Source organism: Eucyclogobius newberryi, unplaced genomic scaffold (genome assembly GCF_026437365.1).
Source record: "Eucyclogobius newberryi isolate DKJ021-1_F unplaced genomic scaffold, fEucNew1.0.hap1 SCAF_15, whole genome shotgun sequence".
Taxonomy (NCBI): Eukaryota; Metazoa; Chordata; class Actinopteri; order Gobiiformes; family Gobiidae; genus Eucyclogobius; species Eucyclogobius newberryi.
The window spans coordinates 8,493,425-8,513,832 of NW_027315779.1; the positions used below are offsets into that span (position 1 = coordinate 8,493,425).

Consider the following 20,408-nt stretch of genomic DNA (forward strand, 5'->3'; position numbering starts at 1 on the left):
GCAACAGGCATAGTTTTTAAGGTAAAGAAACATGTGAATTCTTTCAATAGGCCTATAAACAACAGACAGTTCGTCTTCACAGGCCAGTCCTGGTCCACAGCTTGTTCAGCAACATAAATGAATAATAAACGCTTATTCCTCATTTTTAATCTAACTGCTGGACAGATCGGTGATATAGGATGAAGGTTCAATTAGTTTACCAGTGCAGGTCACATATGCATCAAAAATGTACAAATGTCAGCAAGTTACATAATGTTGTTATATTATATAAAATATATCAAGTTATTCATAAAGCACTTTACAAAACATACAAAGAAACAAAGCAATCACAATGCAAATATTAAAACATTTGATTCACCAAAACATGTTTGTTTCATGTTATATTTGTATTTTTAAATAAATCAATAATATTTTAATAAGTTAGTGTGGCAGAGTGGACCAATGCGTCCACTATTTCACTCCATGTTCACAGTTTACACTCACATTTCCAACAACGCCACCTGAGATTCTGGCTCAGGACCAATCTAATCGAAGGCACGCAAGTTCATCGTTGGAACAACAGAGGCATGGTTTAAGTTATTGATACATTTATTAATACAAATCGTCGATGTTCACAGTCTGTTGTCTTCATAGGAGACAGGTTGACATACAAGAACCCACAAAAAGCGTTCAGTTAAAGCGTTCCCAACAAAAGGCAAGACAGGGTCCTCTCCGGGCACCTGGAACGGGATGGCTGCAGCACGGCGCAGCTAGCGCGTGAGGCTTTACGCCACATAGCCGCCCGGCCAACCGCACGCCGCACATCCCGGAGGTCGCACACTACGCGGGCCCATGGCAGCACCGCGGCACACTGAATAATGACACTTGTTAGACATACAATATCTTCTCGCTTCATTAAGTATCTAGCTCCTGTACATGTGCTTCAGTAAGTATCTAGCTCCTGTACAAGTGCTTCAGTAAGTATCTTGCTCCTGTACAAGTGCTTCAGTAAGTATCTAGCTCCTGTACAAGTGCTTCAGTAAGTATCTAGCTCCTGTACATGTGCTTCATTAAGTATCTAGCTCCTGTACATGTGCTTCAGTAAGTATCTAGCTCCTGTACAAGTGCTTCAGTAAGTATCTTGCTCCTGTACAAGTGCTTCAGTAAGTATCTTGCTCCTGTACATGTGCTTCAGTAAGTATCTAGCTCCTGTACATGTGCTTCAGTAAGTATCTAGCTCCTGTACAAGTGCTTCAGTAAGTATCTAGCTCCTGTACATGTGCTTCATTAAGTATCTAGCTCCTGTACAAGTGCTTCAGTAAGTATCTAGCTCCTGTACATGTGCTTCAGTAAGTATCTTGCTCCTGTACAAGTGCTTCAGTAAGTATCTAGCTCCTGTACATGTGCTTCATTAAGTATCTAGCTCCTGTACATGTGCTTCAGTAAGTATCTAGCTCCTGTACAAGTGCTTCAGTAAGTATCTTGCTCCTGTACAAGTGCTTCAGTAAGTATCTAGCTCCTGTACAAGTGCTTCAGTAAGTATCTAGCTCCTGTACAAGTGCTTCAGTAAGTATCTAGCTCCTGTACATGTGCTTCAGTAAGTATCTAGCTCCTGTACAAGTGCTTCAGTAAGTATCTTGCTCCTGTACAAGTGCTTCAGTAAGTATCTAGCTCCTGTACAAGTGCTTCAGTAAGTATCTAGCTCCTGTACAAGTGCTTCAGTAAGTATCTAGCTCCTGTACAAGTGCTTCAGTAAGTATCTAGCTCCTGTACAAGTGCTTCAGTAAGTATCTAGCTCCTGTACATGTGCTTCAGTAAGTATCTAGCTCCTGTACATGTGCTTCAGTAAGTATCTTGCTCCTGTACAAGTGCTTCAGTAAGTATCTAGCTCCTGTACATGTGCTTCAGTAAGTATCTAGCTCCTGTACATGTGCTTCAGTAAGTATCTAGCTCCTGTACATGTGCTTCAGTAAGTATCTAGCTCCTGTACATGTGCTTCAGTAAGTATCTAGCTCCTGTACATGTGCTTCAGTAAGTATCTAGCTCCTGTACATGTGCTTCAGTAAGTATCTAGCTCCTGTACATGTGCTTCAGTAAGTATCTAGCTCCTGTACATGTGCTTCAGTAAGTATCTAGCTCCTGTACATGTGCTTCAGTAAGTATCTAGCTCCTGTACATGTGCTTCAGTAAGTATCTAGCTCCTGTACATGTGCTTCAGTAAGTATCTAGCTCCTGTACATGTGCTTCAGTAAGTATCTAGCTCCTGTACATGTGCTTCAGTAAGTATCTAGCTCCTGTACATGTGCTTCAGTAAGTATCTAGCTCCTGTACATGTGCTTCAGTAAGTATCTAGCTCCTGTACATGTGCTTCAGTAAGTATCTAGCTCCTGTACATGTGCTTCAGTAAGTATCTAGCTCCTGTACATGTGCTTCAGTAAGTATCTAGCTCCTGTACATGTGCTTCAGTAAGTATCTAGCTCCTGTACATGTGCTTCAGTAAGTATCTAGCTCCTGTACACGCAACACTTCTCAAAGATAAAGTCTAATGTGCTTCACACAATGTGTAAGTATCTGTCCAGTGTTTACGCTCAGACCGCTGTGTGATGACGCCTCAGTCGAGTCTCATCAACGCAGTTCATCTGACACATGTTTCCCCGGCTCAGACTGTGCGATGGAGCATTGTACAGAGATCAAAGCCAGACGGGAGTCATGCTGGGCAGAACGGGGGTAAATGAGGGAACCGCGTTTGAGCACATGCACACGCAGAGATGCACAGAGACGCACAGAGACACTCAGAGGAGAAGGCAATGGGATTAGGATGAACACTTGGAGGGAAAGTGACTGCTAAATTGTTTTTGTCTCAACACAGTGCTCGGGTGTGTAGTGTAGTGCTGTGTGTAGTGTAGTGCTGTGTGTAGTGTAGTGCTGTGTGTAGTGTAGTGTGTGTAGTGTAGTGTGTGTAGTGTAGTGTATGTAGTGTGGTGTATAGTGTAGTGTAGTGTTTAGTGCGTAGTGTTGTGTGTAGTGTAGTGTATGTAGTGTAGTGTGAGTGTAGTGTAGTGCTGTGTGTAGTGTAGTGTGTGTAGTGTAGTGTGTGTAGTGTAGTGTATGTAGTGTGGTGTATAGTGTAGTGTAGTGTTTAGTGCGTAGTGTTGTGTGTAGTGTAGTGTATGTAGTGTAGTGTGAGTGTAGTGTAGTGTAGTGTATGTAGTGTAGTGTGAATGTAGTGTAGTGTGCGTATGTGTACTGTAGTGTGTGAGTGTAGTGTGCGTGTGTGTAGTGTAGTGTGTAGTGTGCGTGTTTGTAGTGTAGTGTGTAGTGTGCGTGTAGTGTAGTCTGTGTGTAGTGTAGTGTGAGTGTAGTGCGTGTGTAGTGTGCGTGTGTGTAGTGTAGTGTGCGTGTGTGTAGTGTAGTGTGCGTGTGTGTAGTGTGCGTGTGTAGTGTAGTGTGTAGTGTGTGTAGTGTAGTGTGCATGTGTGTAGTGTAGTGTGCGTGTGTGTAGTGTAGTGTGTGTGTAGTGTAGTGTAGTGTGTGTAGTGTAGTGTGCGTGCGTGTAGTGTAGTGTGTGTAGTGTAGTGTAGTGTGCGTGCGTGTGTGTAGTGTAGTGTGCGTGTGTTTAGTGTGCGTAGTGTAGTGTGCGTGCGTGTAGTGTGCGTGTGTGTAGTGTAGTGTAGTGTGTGTAGTGTAGTGTGTAGTGTAGTGTGTGTAGTGTAGTGTGTGTGTGTGTAGTGTAGTGTGTAGTGTAGTGTGTGTAGTGTAGTGTGTGTGTGTGTAGTGTGCGTGTGTGTAGTGTAGTGTAGTGTAGTGTGCGTGTGTGTAGTGTAGTGTAGTGTGCGTGTGTGTAGTGTAGTGTGTGTAGTGTAGTGTAGTGTAGTGTAGTGTGCGTGTGTGTAGTGTAGTGTAGTGTAGTGTAGTGTGCGTAGTGTAGTGTAGTGTAGTGTAGTGTGCGTGTGCGTGTGCGTGTGCGTGTGTGTAGTGTAGTGTAGTGTAGTGTAGTGTGCGTGTGCGTGTGTGTAGTGTAGTGTGCGTGTGTGTAGTGTAGTGTAGTGTAGTGTAGTGTAGTGTAGTGTAGTGTGCGTGTGTGTAGTGTAGTGTGCGTGTGTGTAGTGTAGTGTAGTGTAGTGTAGTGTAGTGTAGTGTAGTGTAGTGTAGTGTAGTGTGCGTGTGCGTGTGCGTGTGTGTAGTGTAGTGTAGTGTAGTGTAGTGTAGTGTAGTGTAGTGTAGTGTAGTGTAGTGTGTGAGGACTCTCCTGAACCATCCAGAGCTGCTGCGCTGGATGCGTCGAACAGTTCACTCCGTGCGTGGTAAGGACCAGACACCGGGACCAGACACCGGGACCAAACACCGGGACCAAACACCGGGACCAAACACCGGGACAAGACACGGAACAAGATCGCGCACTTCACATCTTTAATGGAACCATCGTCCTGCAGCGGTGCGGACCGTCAGAGAGAGAGAGAGATCGCGAGCATTGTCCGCGCGGCCACAAGACGCAGACGAACGGGGATTAGAGATGCCAGAAGAGAAAACTGTTGACGAGGAGGAAGACTTAAGCGTTGGAGCTTTACCACCTGTTCCGATGATGATTTCATATAAAGTGCATGTTAAAAGAGACAAAATAAACTTTGTTTAGGTCACGCGCGCTCGTCTTCTCCAGGTGCGCTCCATGTGCGGGTCAGGACAGAGCTAAGGGTCAGTGATGCCGGACGCACTGACCCTCATTAAGAACCGCACGGAGCCACGGCTGGGACAGCTGGAGCGCGCCCTGGCCACAGAGACGACCACGCGTCCCGCTTGGGTCATCGGCATCCTGGCCAGCGTGCTCATCTTCACCACCGTGGTGGACGTGCTGGGGAACCTGCTCGTCATCATCTCCGTGTTCAGGAACCGCAAGCTCCGGAACTCCGGTAAGAGCCGCGTCTCCTCTGATGATGTAAAGGCTGTGAAAGTGCGCTCCAACTGAGTCTAGAGTGCTTTGATGGAGCTTAGGCTTTACTGATGTTAGAGTTAAAAACTATTCACAAATAAAGGACAGGACATGCTCTGGGACAGTTACATTTGCTAAATTCCTGTGAACATTGTTTAATCAGCTTCTGATTGTTTCATTGTTTGATTCTCTCATTTCTGTTGGTTAAATCAACAACTCTGGAACACACAACACAGCGAGTGCTGTTGGGATTTTGGGCGTTACAATTATACAATTGAATTGACTCAAGAGCATTTATTGCCACTACAGTTTTCATAAAGAAACAACAACAGGTCTATTCTAAATATGTGCGTTTGTGGCTGTAAAGGACTTGACCAAAGACATTTTGTTGATGACACAAATGGAAGTCTGCCTGTGCGAAATGCCTTATGTATTCAGAATAAACAGCGGCGCTTTGAAGAAGCCATTTGAGCCTTTCTGAAATATGAATCTTTGTTGATGTGAAATTATCTAGATGGAGTCCTGCTGGTCCAATTTAGAATATAAAAGAAAGCATGCTTCTCTGTGCATACAATTTAATTTAAAAGGATTGACAGAAAATACCTCAGCAGAAGTGAACGTTGTTCTTGTTTTAAAATTATGCTATACAATATGCAAGAGTCTAAGTCAGACTTTAAACACAACTGGGAGGACAGTGAAAAACGAGGCATTAGTGTGTATATTGCACCCTCTCAAAGTATATTAAAGCATACAAAGTTGTCGGGTTGCTATTTCTTGATCTACTGCTGACCAGCTGTGTTTTTCACTTTTCCATACTTCAGTCAGATCAGCACTATACATTTGCATGTTTTGTAAATCAGCAAATATTTGCTATGTTTTTGTTTTAATAAACAGCAGGTTCATATCGATTGATAGGCCTTGCCTTTAATGGGAATACATTTTGAACATTTACTGTATGTGAATGTGATTTTGATTTGAGTCATTTTATTGAGAGATGTGAAAGCATTTATTCATCTTAGCCCCGTTTCTGTTTGTACTTGGGATATTATAGTAAATGTTTTGATAAAGGGGGTCATTTGCAGTGGCCAGTATCAAAAATATCCAGAATAGTACATTTGCAAAAAGTGATAAAAGTGTGAAATAAAGGTCAACTCATGTACAGCAAAATGTGTTGTAGAATCTGCTGTAAACGTTAATGCAGGCACAAGGTTTTGCTTATGAAGGGCAAAGCGCAGTGAGGACTTTCAGATATACTGTAGTTCTTAATAAAAATCAGATTCTGTGAGGGGAAAAAGATAAGACTAATACAGCTATAGCTTATTGAGTGAGATACCGGTAACTGCTTCATGCCGTCCTACTGACAAATGTCTCTACAGCCTGAAAAAAACATGATGTTACAACGTACTTGCAGCTTCTTCCACAATTAAGTTACCTCACGGTTAACCACTACCATCAGCTCATGTTGTGTGTATGATCATTTAGCCGCCGGCGAAATATGTTTGAGTGTCCGCAGAGTCAGACTGAAGAGGCTGTGGTGTGTCAGAGAGTGTGGATGCCAGAGCAGGTGCCATCAGGCAGATTTTGTGCTGAATTAGAGACGTGACCCCGTGAAAACCACTCAAAGGAGGTATAGGAGACCGTGCATATTTGAGGATACAAATCTCAAAAATGGAAAATCACATCATATTAATGTTCCAAGTCTTATTGAAGGCTCATCGTTACATTGTCTAATGCAACATTTTGAATAATTAAATTGTTGGGTTGTTGAAAAAGGTTTTTACACCCCTAACCTAGCGGGACCAGTTCAAGTCCTTTTCATTGACCTTCTGTGAGCAAGTCCTGATAGTTACACAAACTATATCAGGTATAACGCCCTTGACAGATTTACCTGCAGAGAGTAGGGATGTCACAATATCAAATGTTAATGTTACGATTACTTCACACTTTACCACGTCACCATTACGGGGAAATCTTGTTTCCATTGTGTTTTTATTTCTTTAGGAAATGTCACTTTCTGAATGACAAACTGAAGTAAAACAATTTTCTCGGCCTTAATAAAGTGACAGTTTATGTGATTAGTGGTTTAGGCCAGTTAATATGATGTATGATCATTGAATTTGACTCAGAGTAAGCTAAAGTAAGAGTATATTAACAGATATGTAGTATAAATAGATTTTATTTCAAAAACACTACATTCACAAATTGTGTCAATTCGATTTTCCTGATTTGTCTGTTCCATAAACGTGTCTCACATACATACTTTATACTTGCAGCTATAATTAATTGTATGCATGAAGTCGCTAATTTTATTCTTTCTGTACATAATCTGTATGACTTAGATATCCAGGTTTGTACCATCCATAATTGCTTCTGTGTCTGAGGTTATTGCACCAGTCCTGTTAACTTCAAGATGGTATTCATTTGTTTAAGTTAGTATTAAAACAACACTCTACGATTTATTTTATTTCCAAAGAGTTTTTCAGTTGTCTTCAAGTCAATGATAAGAAAGTTTACAGCCTCTTTTTAAATTTGTTTTTACTAAGCTATATTTCTGTGAAACCTTTATCCACTAGGAATATGTTTTCTTTCCCGAGATTTTTTTTTAATTTCATGTTTATGCTCAATACTCAGGTCCTCACATACAAATGCAGATGCGTATGCAAGTCAGAGCACATAAACTTCCCATTCGGCACATTCTTAAATCAACACTAATGCCTTATCTTTGGCTGAAGGCAGCTCAGTGTGTGTTTGGTTTCACGTTCCCCTGTGAGCAGCACTGGCCTGTAGTAATGAAGGGCAGAGGTCCCGTAGTGCTGAGGTGTTGGATCCTTCAAAGAGAGTTAGGAAGGATAAGACACAACACACTGCCTTCAAAGACTCTCTATTTACATCATGTGCCTCCTCCCTCTCATCCTCTCCCTGCTGCACTAAACCCTTTAGTCTGTGGCTGGGGAGGAACGCTCTTTACTCTGTGTGTGCTGGTTCAGAGCACTTTTTCTATCTCTGTCGTGCTAGTAAATGACAGCACTGATGCCAGGGCTGTGTGTTCATTGTTGGAATGTGTGTTCAATGGAAAAAAACGTTGCGCAAATTAAAATTGCATTAAATAAACAAGATGTTAAAATGATTAATGGTTGTAATGAAAATTGCAATTTTAAAGGTTGAATGGGCGATTTTTTTTTGCCCAAATCTGAGTCTTATTTCCTCGTGGCGTGGACTGCCCATTTGTCCTGCCACGTATCAATCATAAAACGCACCTACCGCTCACCTGCAGCCGCGTGCGGCTCGTCCCCACGTTTTCCCGTGTCTAAGCGCATTGATCTATCATAATATAGTTCCCTCAGTGTACGGGGCAAAATTAAGACAGAGAAAGACAGTTCGAGCTGACTGATCAGAAGAAGACGGAAATCTACGGGAGACGAGAGATGCGATGTGATTCGTCGCGCTAATATACAAACGCATGTGTGTGTTGTATCAGTCCACACGGGGGAGTGGCATGTGCATGGGGGAGTGGCATGTGCACGGGGGAGTGGCATGTGCACGGGGGAGTGGCATGCGCACTTCCGCCTGAGTTCGCAAATCGCTGAAAAATCGTCCATTGCGCCTTTAATGGAAGCACTTAACAAATCAGTGCAAATTTACACAAATATTTTTTTTCATGCTCCATGTTTATAATGTGAACTTTGAACAGAATCCTATGTTCAACACATGATCAAATCATTGTTACCACCGAATCTCATTGTAATCTCAATTCACAATTAGATAGTAGTCCCAAATCTTGCAGCCCTAGTTTGAATACAATCAAAATGATATTACTTGCACTTGTGTTGAACATTGACCATCCCAAGATTCAACTTTTAAATTTGCAAGAACCTTTTAAAGAATAATTCTTTGGTTGGAAAAGCAAAAATATTTATGTTAAATAAAATCACAAATCAGTATAAAATCACTAGCAGTGGCTAGTTGCTGCTTGTCCCAAACCTGGACATTTAGTTTGCATCTTTAGGCCCAGCGTAAAGCTTGTACCATTAGCGCTTCCTTTGACAAAGGAAAAATCTCATTTGACATTTATAATCATTCATTTAAAATGATGAAACAAATAAAAACATTAAGTTGTGCTTGTGTTCATTGGAATTCATGTACTTCAACTTTCAACCCACATAATAACAACGTCTCTTTTATAGAGGGCGAGAAGTAAGTGAAGTCCATTTCTCCTCTGTACATTCCTGACGTTTAGACACATACATCTTAAGCGTCTCGCCCTGAATAACTTGGTGGTATTTTGTACATCATTACAAATGTTTCAGACGCACTACTACAAGTGATGCCTCTCAAGTCTTAAATATGATGAAAAAACAAAACAGGTTTATGTAGTGACTGAACTGAAAACATAATTTTCCTCTCTTTCACCTTAGTAACATTGAACCAATTGACTTTATGTTTGTGACCTTATAATATTCAAATCAAATCAAATCAAATCAATTTATTTTTGTAAGGCCCAAAATCACAACAACAGTTGCCTCTGAGGGCCACGGGCCATATTATTATCCTGTCTCCATGGAGATATTAGCTTTGCCTGAAATGCTCCACAGTATGACATTATCTATTTGTACCCTGATGAAAAAATCTAAATCTCTTAAGGGGGCTCACTGCTCCTGGTTGGGCCACCTGCTTGTCTCCATGAAGATGGATTTATGATAGTCTTGGCCCCTCTGTGCTCGTGGCATGGAAACAGTGCAAAAGGATGTCTGCTCGACAGACACCACAACACACGACAGGTTACACTAGGATATTGTAACTATAAAACATCAGCAATAATAAACCAATAAAGCAAAGCAAAGCAGATGGAATTATGGACACGGTGGAAGAATACAAACACGGAGAATAGCGAACAGGGCAAATTAATAAAAGTTGAACTACAGCGTTTTTAGCGTATTTTCCTCCCCAATTCATTTGCACACATGAAGTAAATAAAACACAGCTATTAATGCAGTTTGATTAATGCAGTTTGAAGCATTCTTACAAAAATAAAACATTATGCAAATGTAAATCTTCACGTGAATTCGTTTTTAACCCAGGCTGGAGCAGATTACACAGTACCCTATTTTTTGGACTTTAAGCAGCTCCTTTACTCAGTCCAGAGCCAAGTGAGCAACATATTAAACAGGCTCGGATCTGGAATGGTTGTCACTCTTACTCATTACCAGAGCTGTTTGGGATCCAGCCCACACTCACAATTAGAGCTGGGTTTCGATTCAAATTTCAAGAATCGATTCCGATTTTTACGTTTCAAAATCGTTTTTTTCCGATTTCTCAGATCCCATCCGATTCGCTCCGATTTCAATCTGATTTCCGATTCGATCTGATTTCGATTCGATCCGGGGGTTAATGTTATTAAAAATGAAAAATGTATTTGAACCGTTTCCTTCACTTCATGACTGAGTAGAGAAGCAACATATTAAAACTAGTATTATATCAATATTAAACAGCAAATCTTACAAGTATTGGTAGTTACTGATGGCTGGAAGACTGATGAAAAGGTTAAGGGTCAATCTACTTTCAAGAAAGATAATCCAGGAGTCCTGAATTATCTTTCTTGAAGGTAGTTTGAAGTTCACAGAGGGAAATGTAGAAAATCGTTTTTATTAAAAAAAAAAAAAAAAAAATATATATATATATATATATATATATATAAATCGATCTTTGAATCTTACGAATCGATAATCGGTCTAATCGAATCGATTAAAAATTAGAAAATCGATTTTTTTCAACCCAGCTCTACTCACAATGCTCTTTATTCATTTCCTCAACCTTGTCTGATACACTTGTGGAAGATTGACAGGTTTCCCACATATGCTTTAAGCATAGAGTAGAGTTTTTTTTTACTGAACATCCACAATTCTGTAAAAAATAGAGTTCCTCTATAAATTCAAGTTGCTCCTGCATTGACATGTTTTGCATGAAAACATTTACAATGTACGTGTCGCATGGGGGGTTTCTTGGTTATTTTATATTCCTCCTACACTCCAACAACATCACCCACCGAGAAGGCTCTGGGGCCAATTAAATGATGGCACACAGGTTTGCTGCAATCAGGATGAGGCTAATAGACTACTAGATTCATTCAATTAAAAGTCTTATTATTCTACTTTAAATCACAGGTCAATATTTATATTAATACCATAATTGCATATGATTCTATTGTAACAATTCCAGAGTTTACATTTTCACATATCATCCCTTGACCGAAATACAGCGCACCAGCTGAGATGAAGGAGACATGCCTCTGGTAAGACTGTAGTGGACAAGGGAAAACAAAATACAGGCCAGATGAAACACAGAGGCAAGACAGCGGTGGTCCGTGGCTCAAGACAGCGGTGGTCCGTGGCTCATGACAGCGGTGGTCCGTGGCTCAAGACAGCGGTGGTCCGTGGCTCATGACAGCGGTGGTCCATGGCTCAAGGCAGCGGTGGTCCGTGGCTCAAGACAGCGGTGGTCCGTGGCTCAAGACAGCGGTGGTCCGTGGCTCAAGACAGCGGTGGTCCGTGGCTCAACCAGCCCCAAAACATTAAAAACAGTGGCCAGCACTGGTAATGACGGAAAGGAACTATCATATCATGCCACTCTGGAGGCCACAATGGGGACCCTGGAGGTTAACTGTCCAATGCAATTTAAAACAAGCTTGGATGACCAAAAATAGTCTGTAGCACTTTGTTGATTTCAATCCAATATTTTTACTGTAATTAAAGTGGCTGTCTGAATTGTTAAAGGTGGCGTGGACTGCCGATTAGTCCTGCCACGTATCAATCATAAAACAAGCATGGATCTATTATAATATAGTTCCCTCAGTGTACGGGGCAAAATGAAGACGGAGAAAGACAGTTCGAGCTGACGCAGAAGTGGACAGAAATCTACGGGAGACGAGCGATGCGATGCGCTCCGTTGCGCTAATGAACAAACACACGTGTGTGTTGTATCAGTCCGCACGGAGGAGTGCGCATGCACACTTCTGCCTGCGTTCTCAAATCACCGAAAAATCGTCCATTGCGCCTTTAAACAAAGGGTGATTAAGCAGGCTGGCAATTGAACCTCCAAAGTGTGTTTTTAATTTCATCATCCAGGTCCACATTAATGTAGATAGGACCATGGTAACTTAAATCTATTGTGTGCCAATATCTATGTATTGCCTATATCTGCCTCCAGTCTTTAATCTGTCTTTATCTTCAATAAATACAAGAAAGACAGATCAAAGACTGGAGTAGATTGTGGGCCATATTTTGCCCTCGGAGGTGGCGTTAACGTGGGCGCAGCATCGCTCATTTCGTCATACCTTGCAGTCGGCGCAATTGATGACAGCGCAGGGGGTGGAATTCTAGTCAAGAAGTGTGATTATGCCAAAAAGCACAAACAAAGTTCTCGCTTCTTATGAAGTATGAATTGGCTTTAATGCAGGTCATCATTGCAGCCGTCTGGGGTAGAGTTTATAAGCAGAGATGTGTGCGCGTTCTTAGTCTGGGTTTAGTCCGGTCAATGAAGGCAGCTCTCCGCCTTAAAAAACAATAAAGGTGAATTAAATAAAGACAAAATTCTCTGAGGCTGCAATTCAATATTATATTTTATTTATTCATTTAAATATACATATACATTTAAAAAATGTTGGTAACATATTGAAAAGGGGAATTCAAACAAAGTTATTGCTCACTTCAGTTATTGCCATGACAAGCATCTCCCACACAGGAGGTGCTTTTGAATGCCACAGTTATCAGTCATTGGTTCAAACACTATCACCATAATGGACTGGTATCATCCCACTATAGCCTCACGTGGCCAAGTACAGTCTCTTCATGCCAGAGTTAAGATCGGCAAGGTAGCAAAATAGCGCTTGGCCCCGCCCTCTGGAAAAGGCTCACGTTAATGCTAAGTCTGAAGGAAAAATAAGGCCCTGTGTGTGGATAGAAAAATGGTATACACTATGGTTCACCCCCGCCTAAGGCCCGAAGTCACTGGGATAGGCGCCAGTCACCCGCGACCCCGAAAGGGAACAAGCGGTAGAAAATGGATGGATGGACTATGGTTCACCTTGCTCCGGTTGTCAGTTGTCCTTTCCTAGTCTTCTGTCTCGACTCAGCAGTGGTTCTTCTTTATATAGTTTTACACTTGCAAGCCTTGAAATAATTATTTTTACGTCCCTGTCAACATGACAGGTACCGATCATTTGGTACCTGTCATGGCTAATTCTGAATCGGTCACAAGGAAAGGAAAACAGAATAACATAATTAATGAAAAATGAACTTTTATTAACATGTCTCGTTATCATTTACAGGCTGAGAAATAGATTTTCAAAGTTAGGGGCCAGGGGGGCCCCCTACCTGAAAAAGTTAGGGGCCCCCCAGCAATTTCAGGGGCCCACAAGCGCGCGCGGCATCGCGGCGTCATAAGAACAAGATAAATGTGTTGTTTTAAACCTGGTTATTAGCATGTAAAACAATTTAAAGTACTTTTATCTGTTATTTGAAATGAAGAGCACAAATACTGAATCCTATAAACCAGAGATCATGATCTTTAATGCTGTTTAATTTAATATAATAATGTTTATTAGATACAAAATAAATACTGTTTACAGCATTTGACACAAGGAGATCTTGTGGAATATATATAAAATCACAGCCTACAAAATAAACTACTAACATATATACATTGCCCCGATGCTAACAACTCCAAAGGGGGCGGGGCCCTTGGGGCCCTTGGATACTTCCACATTGACATTGTCCCTAATGTGCAAAATTACAGCTTTTGTTGCAAACAACTTTAAAAAGACTGAATTGCGAACTGAGGAGATTGACGTCCGCCAACCTCGATATCACTTGTGGCGCAAAATTAGACCGGGCATTTCCGAGTACAACCGAACGCAACCGAACGCAGCGGCCAATCAGATGCCCGCTTTCATCGACATTAGATCACGGACACCGCTCGGCCAATGAGAAGCGAGAAGACTGCAAAGCAGCATGTCTGTCAAAACGAAACTTAAGCGATGGAAATGCCCGTGCACATGCGCTCCGCTGCCTTCCTCCGCTGTACAACTACAGCAAAAATCGTGGTCTGTAGTATAGCGCGCCCGAGTTTGTGCACAGGAATCGCTTTGGGCATGTGCACCGCGCTGTTTTTGCCTATTAAAAATGTATATTACGGCGAAAAATTTGCGTCGGTCATTGTGTCCGGAGCATTGATTTTGGAGTTGGTCAAAACTGATTTTTGCGCCGTCATTGACCGTGTCCGGCCCGTTATTTCGAGGCTTGCACTTGAACAGATGGTCACATGACCCACACTACACGGAAAGCCACTGGCTCCGAAACAAATGGTAGGTTGAACAAAAGAACAGGTAGTTGATTGCATTTGACTCCGGACTGTCTGACACTTAAGGAGAAAGACAATGTCCTGGCCAAAAGGCCGGGGGTTATGCAAATAGCTCTTCCTCGACCCCCGGAGTTTCTCTCTCGAATAAAGAGGTCAGTCTTTGATCAAAAGTATCACAGCCCAGACATGTAATTATCAGTTCAATGCTAAAAGTAGGTCCAGGTTTGAACTGGAGATGTAAAGTCTATAACGTCACAAAGAAAAAGGACCGAATTATATTTTTCAGCTCGTACTGATGACGTGCTCAGTGAATGTCTCAGACAATGGGGAACAGAGGATGATGAGGTGCTGGAGGGACCATCATGGGAGGACACGCCCCTACATGGGATGTACCACCGGAACATAACTGAAGTGGCTCATATCACAAAATCCTACCAATGGCTGGAAAGAGCCGATCTGAAGGACAGAGGCCCTGATCATGGCAGCACAGGAACAGGCCCTGAACACCAGATCAATAGAGGCCCAGATTTACCACACCAGACAAGACCCAAGGTGTAGTAGGCTGTGCAAAGGGGGCCCTGAGACCATCCCGCACATAACTGCAGGGTGCAAAATGCTGCAGGGACAGCACACATGGAGCGCCATAACCAGGAGGCTGGCATAGTGTACAGAAACATCTGTGAAGAGTACAGGCTGGAGACTCCAAGGACAAAGTGGGAAACACCTGCAAAGGTCTGACCGAGCCAAGGTCCTCTGGGACGTCCAGATACAGACAGACCAAATTGTAATGGCAAACCAACCGGACATATTGGTGGTCGACAAGGGTCAGAGGAAAGAATGGGATGGAAAAAGAAACATGATAAACTAGAGAAATACCAAGGCCTCAGAGAGGAGCTGGAGAAGGCCTGGAGCATGAAGGTATCGGTGGTGCCCGTAGTATTCGGAGCACTTGGGGCAGTGACCCTCAAACTGGAGGAATGACTTGAGCAAATCCCAGGAAAAACATCAAACATCTCGATCCAGAAAAGTGCAGTGCAGGGAACAGCAAAGATACTGCGCAGAACCCTCAAGCTCCCAGGCCCGAGCTTGAAGGGGGCCTGGGAGCTTTCACGGGGTATATATATTATATATAGTTAAGAAATATCACCCAGACCTTGGACCCCCTCACCAACCCGGAAATGCAAACGTCTTGGTTTGATATTCGCCCCCACCCTTGCGAAGAGCGATCTGGCTCCCCCGCCCAACCCGTGATGTAGTCTCAGAGCGTGTGTGTGCCCCGCCCACCCGTGACGTAGTGTGTGCCCCACAGCTGTCTGCTCCGCGCTGCGCCGCCCCGCCCGAATGAGTGAGAAACGATAGAACTTCAGATCAACACTACTTTGAGACTAAACAAATCTGGTGTTTATTCTACAGCGTGCGCAGAACAGATATATATATATATATATATATATATATATATAAAAAAGTCTTATGTCCATCGCGCTCTTATTTCCTGGTTTTTCGGTATCGGATAGAACTTCTCTCCGTTTATTTTCCCGGTTGCTGCATCAACTGCCACATAAACCTTCACCATTGTGATAATAGTAAAGAGTGTGATATCATTAATGACGTTTTGGGCCTCTTTGAGCCGTGTTTCCTCGTAAATCGAAGCAGAAAAACTCCGGGCTTGTAGGGAGACACGAGCAGCGCGGCGCTGGGGGGAAGGGGGCGGGAGGCGGGACGGGTGGAGAGGAGGTAGGGGGAGGGGGAGGGGGGATGATGACGCGTGCCTGTGGTTATGACGCGGTTTTGTCCCACCGCCTGTCAGTTTGGAGATTCGAGGAAAGGAGATAGTCTGTAATATAGCTAAACACTGCGGGAATCAATCAAAAACACTCTGGGTACATATATGAAGCACAAACAGCAATGTAAGAAGGTTAAAAGCTCTGAAAAGTCGATTTTGCATGTTATGGGATCTTTAAGCTGTGCCGTGCTCTGTGCGGGGGGCGTTACCTTTTTTCAGCAGCGCAATGTTGTTCTTTTTCGACTAATCAGCTGCCAAGCAGATGGCTACTTATTCAGCTACTTAATTCAGCAGCAGCTACGTGTTCTCCTTGGGAGACGCTTTCGTTTCATTTATTTCTCCAGACTTTCTCCAGAGCTTATGATTCTACCACTACTACATCTATCAAATGCCTGACGAAAGTTCCACCGGTCCTCGTGACGTTTCCTGCGCTAGCCGCTGAGTTCAGCTTGTTATTGTTCCACCGGAGCCGAACGGAGCTGCAACGGAACTGAGGTACTTTTACTCTTAAGGATTGCTTTAACGCTGTGTATTATGGTGGTTTGGTGTTAGTTTTTGTGATTTTTGCCACTTTTGCCTTGTCACTTTTGCCTCGTGCACCGGAACAGACAGTGCTAAGCTATGCTATGCTGCTTCAGCGCACTGCTGTGAGATCTAGCAGTGTTATTGGGTTGCCAAACATGAAGTTAAACTGACCGCCAAAGGGCTTTCTGATAAACTTGATAGACAGCAGACTAATAGGAAATCATTGATAAATAAGACCTCTGTCTAATATTAAATGGACAATGGAGAGTGGTATTGAAAGTGGTGAATAGCTAATGGTCCAAGATGCTCTTAATGAACTGGTTTTCACACAAGATGTGATTTGTTAACGTGGAAATAAAAATTTCACTCAACTCTGTGTTTGTGTAGATTGTTACCGTTAGTGATTAGTGTAATAAACATTTCTGTCAGTGTGAGGAGGGGAGGGGCTTATCTCAATTATATGCAAATGAGCACCCCTGTGACTCTGGGCTCACACAGGTCGTATTTGAGTTGTATACATTCGAATGACCATAACTTCTACATGAGTGAGACATAATTTTATAGCTTTTAGTCTACACTACATTGGTTTGATAATATCTGTGAAATGTTCAAATACAAACTGTAATAACCATTGTGAAGTTCTGACATAATGTCCAAGTCTCCACAAAGTTTTTAAGGCAAACTTTGTTGCAGAACATGGACTCAGCCAATAAAGCTCTTGTACAAGTGCTACTGCTAAATCCAAAATTCTGTAAATTAATGAAGAATATAAGACTGGATGTGATGTTGATGTTGGGATCAGGGCCAGATTAATTCAGATTGTACACGGAATTAAACCGTCCTGGATAGTGGCTCTCACCCTCACTAGTCCCCATATGTGTGTGTGTGTGTGTGTGTGTGTGCGCGTGTGCGTGTGTGTAATTAAGTTTAAGTCTCTTCCTCTTTCAGAATCAGTTTTGCTGTGATGGACAACAATTTTTCATTTTGTGTAAAGGCAATTTCAGTTGTATTTCAGTAGTATGCAGTTCACCATTTAAGACCTTGTTACTCTGCCGCAAATCAATAGTCGAGCCGTCTTCTCCCAGGAATATTTGACTGAATCCCACAAGATATTAGAAGCAGCTATTTGAAATGCTTACTCTATTTCAAATTGCTGAATGTAAAAATGCACTACACTTATAGTAGTGTATATATATATATATATATATATATATATATATATATATATATATATATATATATATAGTGTAACACCAGGTATGTATGAATATTCCAAATCCTCTGTACCTCATTTCTTTTCAAATTATTTTGATATTCCACACACCATTTGAAGACCCACTATGACCCCATGGGCATCCAAGAATTATTAATTTCTTTGCTCTAGTTGCAATGTAATTTATTCTGTAGTCTTCACCAAGGTTTTTGGCCACTGCATGGGGCACTTGGATGTTTGATTCTAATTCATTAAAATCAAAATGTGAAATAAACAAGCTGAACAGGTTGTCAGATGAATTGAATTTTACATTTGGTCCTGTAGCAGGATTTAGAGCTATGCTATCTGTGTTTTTTAAGCGGGGAGTGAGGCATGAGAATACTAGATCTTAAAGAATATTTATTATGCTTTTTTAAGCTATATTTTTATGGAACACAAACTATGTATGGTTGTTTGCAACAACCATTTACCTGGTTTTACAATGTGCAACAATCTATAATGACCTATAATGTATAATATAAATGGGTCCATTGTATCAAGGCATTTGCTTTTAAATAGAGCCTAAAGGCTTAAAAGTTGAATGGATGATTTTTTTGGCCCAAATTTTAGTCTTATTTCCTCGTGTCGTGGACTGCCGATTAGTCCTGCCACGTATCAATCATAAAACGCACCTACCGCTCACCTGCAGCCGCGTGCGGCTCGTCCCCACAAGCAGCACGGTTCCACGTGTCTAAGCGCATTGATCTATCGTAATATAGTTCCCTCAGTGTTTGGGACAAAATTAGGATGGAGATAGATAGTTCGAGCTGACTCAGAAGAGACTGAAATCTACGGGAGACGAGAGACGCTATGTGATCCGTCGCGCTAATAAACAAACGCACGTGTGTGTTGTATCAGTCCACACGGGGGAGCGCGCATGCGCACTTCCGCCTGAGTTCTCAAATAGCCGAAAAATCGTCCATTGCGCCTTTAAGTCAAACAAGCATCTTCTTGTTATGAAAGCCATTAATATGTTTCTCAAAGGCCTTGTTTCCCAGACAGTTCCATAACTGAAGCGGAGCTAACAATATTTACAAGTGTGGTGTAAAAAGCTTGAATGAAACTGGAAAACAAACATAAATCAAATCTACATTAGCTTTGTAATATATCAAATAAAAGCACCAGGAAATAGTTAAAATGCTAAACATGAGATAAACAAGTCCTCATTACATTTTGGTGATCTTTTCATGTGCTAATTAGGTCGTTATTATGTGTGAATAAAGTTATTGCTATGCTAATACACAGTCCTCCTGAGCTAGCCAGATCTAGGCATTGGTCTAATTCTTGAGAATCAGATGTGCAAAAACTATCTCTAAAACAGTTTATAAGTTTATACACTTGTAAAAGTAACCAAAGACTTATAACACTTCTTAAACTTACAGCCATTGCTTTCGTAGGTTTAGATAAGATTTGAGACACAGGAGGAGCAGTTTGAATATCAACAAGCAAGCTTACAGAAACTTCTGACTGGTTCCTGTTACCCACAATGCACTGCGACGACTAACTGGGCCTTCAAAATAAAATACAAGAAAACCAATCCTGAGAGCAAATGATTATTTTTGTTTAATCCCAGTGACGGGTTTTCAGCATAAACAGCAACAAATCAATTAAGACCTATTTATTACTAAATTATAATCAACAGTTTTTAAACCTTAACTGAAACACTCTTTTACTGAGAGCAGAACACACATCACATTGAGATTTCTCCTCTAGGAAGAACGAGAGACGTTTGATTTAACCCTCCATGAGCTGCTGAACTGCTTCAGAAGCGTCACCGCTCCTTTTGTGACGTGCACATTATGGGCAGATGTTCTTTGCTGTAGTAAAGCCTGACAGACATGACAGTCCATCGCTGGCACAAACTGTACGTAACAACACCATCGTCATGGTCTGAGCACATGTGGATGAATTGTCTGATATAGATCACATGGTAGCAGAAACACAATATGAAAGAAAGAAGACACCGCATTGGACCAAGACAGTTTAGATGAAAAATAAACATGCATCATTTAGTTGTTTAGTTTATTTCGCAAATGATCAATATTACCCCCTTCAGCTGTCTAATGTGAACTAACCTATAATCAATGTACATTCTCATGAAGAAGAACAATCTTGGGGCACAAGATCTGGTCCCCAATCACCAATAAATAAACAAACGTATCTAGCAACGTGAAAGTTAGTTATCAAACTGATAACACTGATCTTCTCATACTTAATGCCACTTTTCTTCAACAAACGTGTCACACAATAAGGAAATATATGGGTTAAATACGGTGTGATGTCCTTTAGATGGGAGTCCATCTCTTGGCTTCTCTGAGCTGCCTTCACTCCTGCGTGAGATCCCTGTTAGTCGTGGTCCCTTGGTTCATTAATTTCCACGTCTAGATTCATCATTAACATAGAATCCATAGGGGAGCTGGCGTTCCCATTGATCTATAATGCATGGAAGTGAGAATCTACTGTATGGGACTATGGGGGATTCTCCATCTGTGCATGAGCCTTGTAATTCCTTTATCATCTTCAACTGTTTTTCTCTTTCAAATTTCAAGTGAAGGCTGGACATGACTAAAGGCAGTATTTTCTGTAGG

The 20,408-nt window shown here is 41.9% G+C and overlaps 1 protein-coding gene across 1 annotated transcript in view; it reads left to right on the forward strand.

The window, feature by feature from the left end:
• The first annotated feature begins 4,639 nt into the window (after positions 1-4,639).
• Positions 4,640-20,408, forward strand: part of mtnr1bb (melatonin receptor 1Bb) — a 45,185-nt gene continuing 29,416 nt past the window's right edge. Inside the window, exon 1 of the mRNA XM_072445958.1 lies at positions 4,640-4,886. Coding sequence (XP_072302059.1) covers positions 4,679-4,886 — 208 coding nt within the window. The 5' untranslated portion in view covers positions 4,640-4,678. The remainder of the gene's footprint in view (positions 4,887-20,408) is intronic.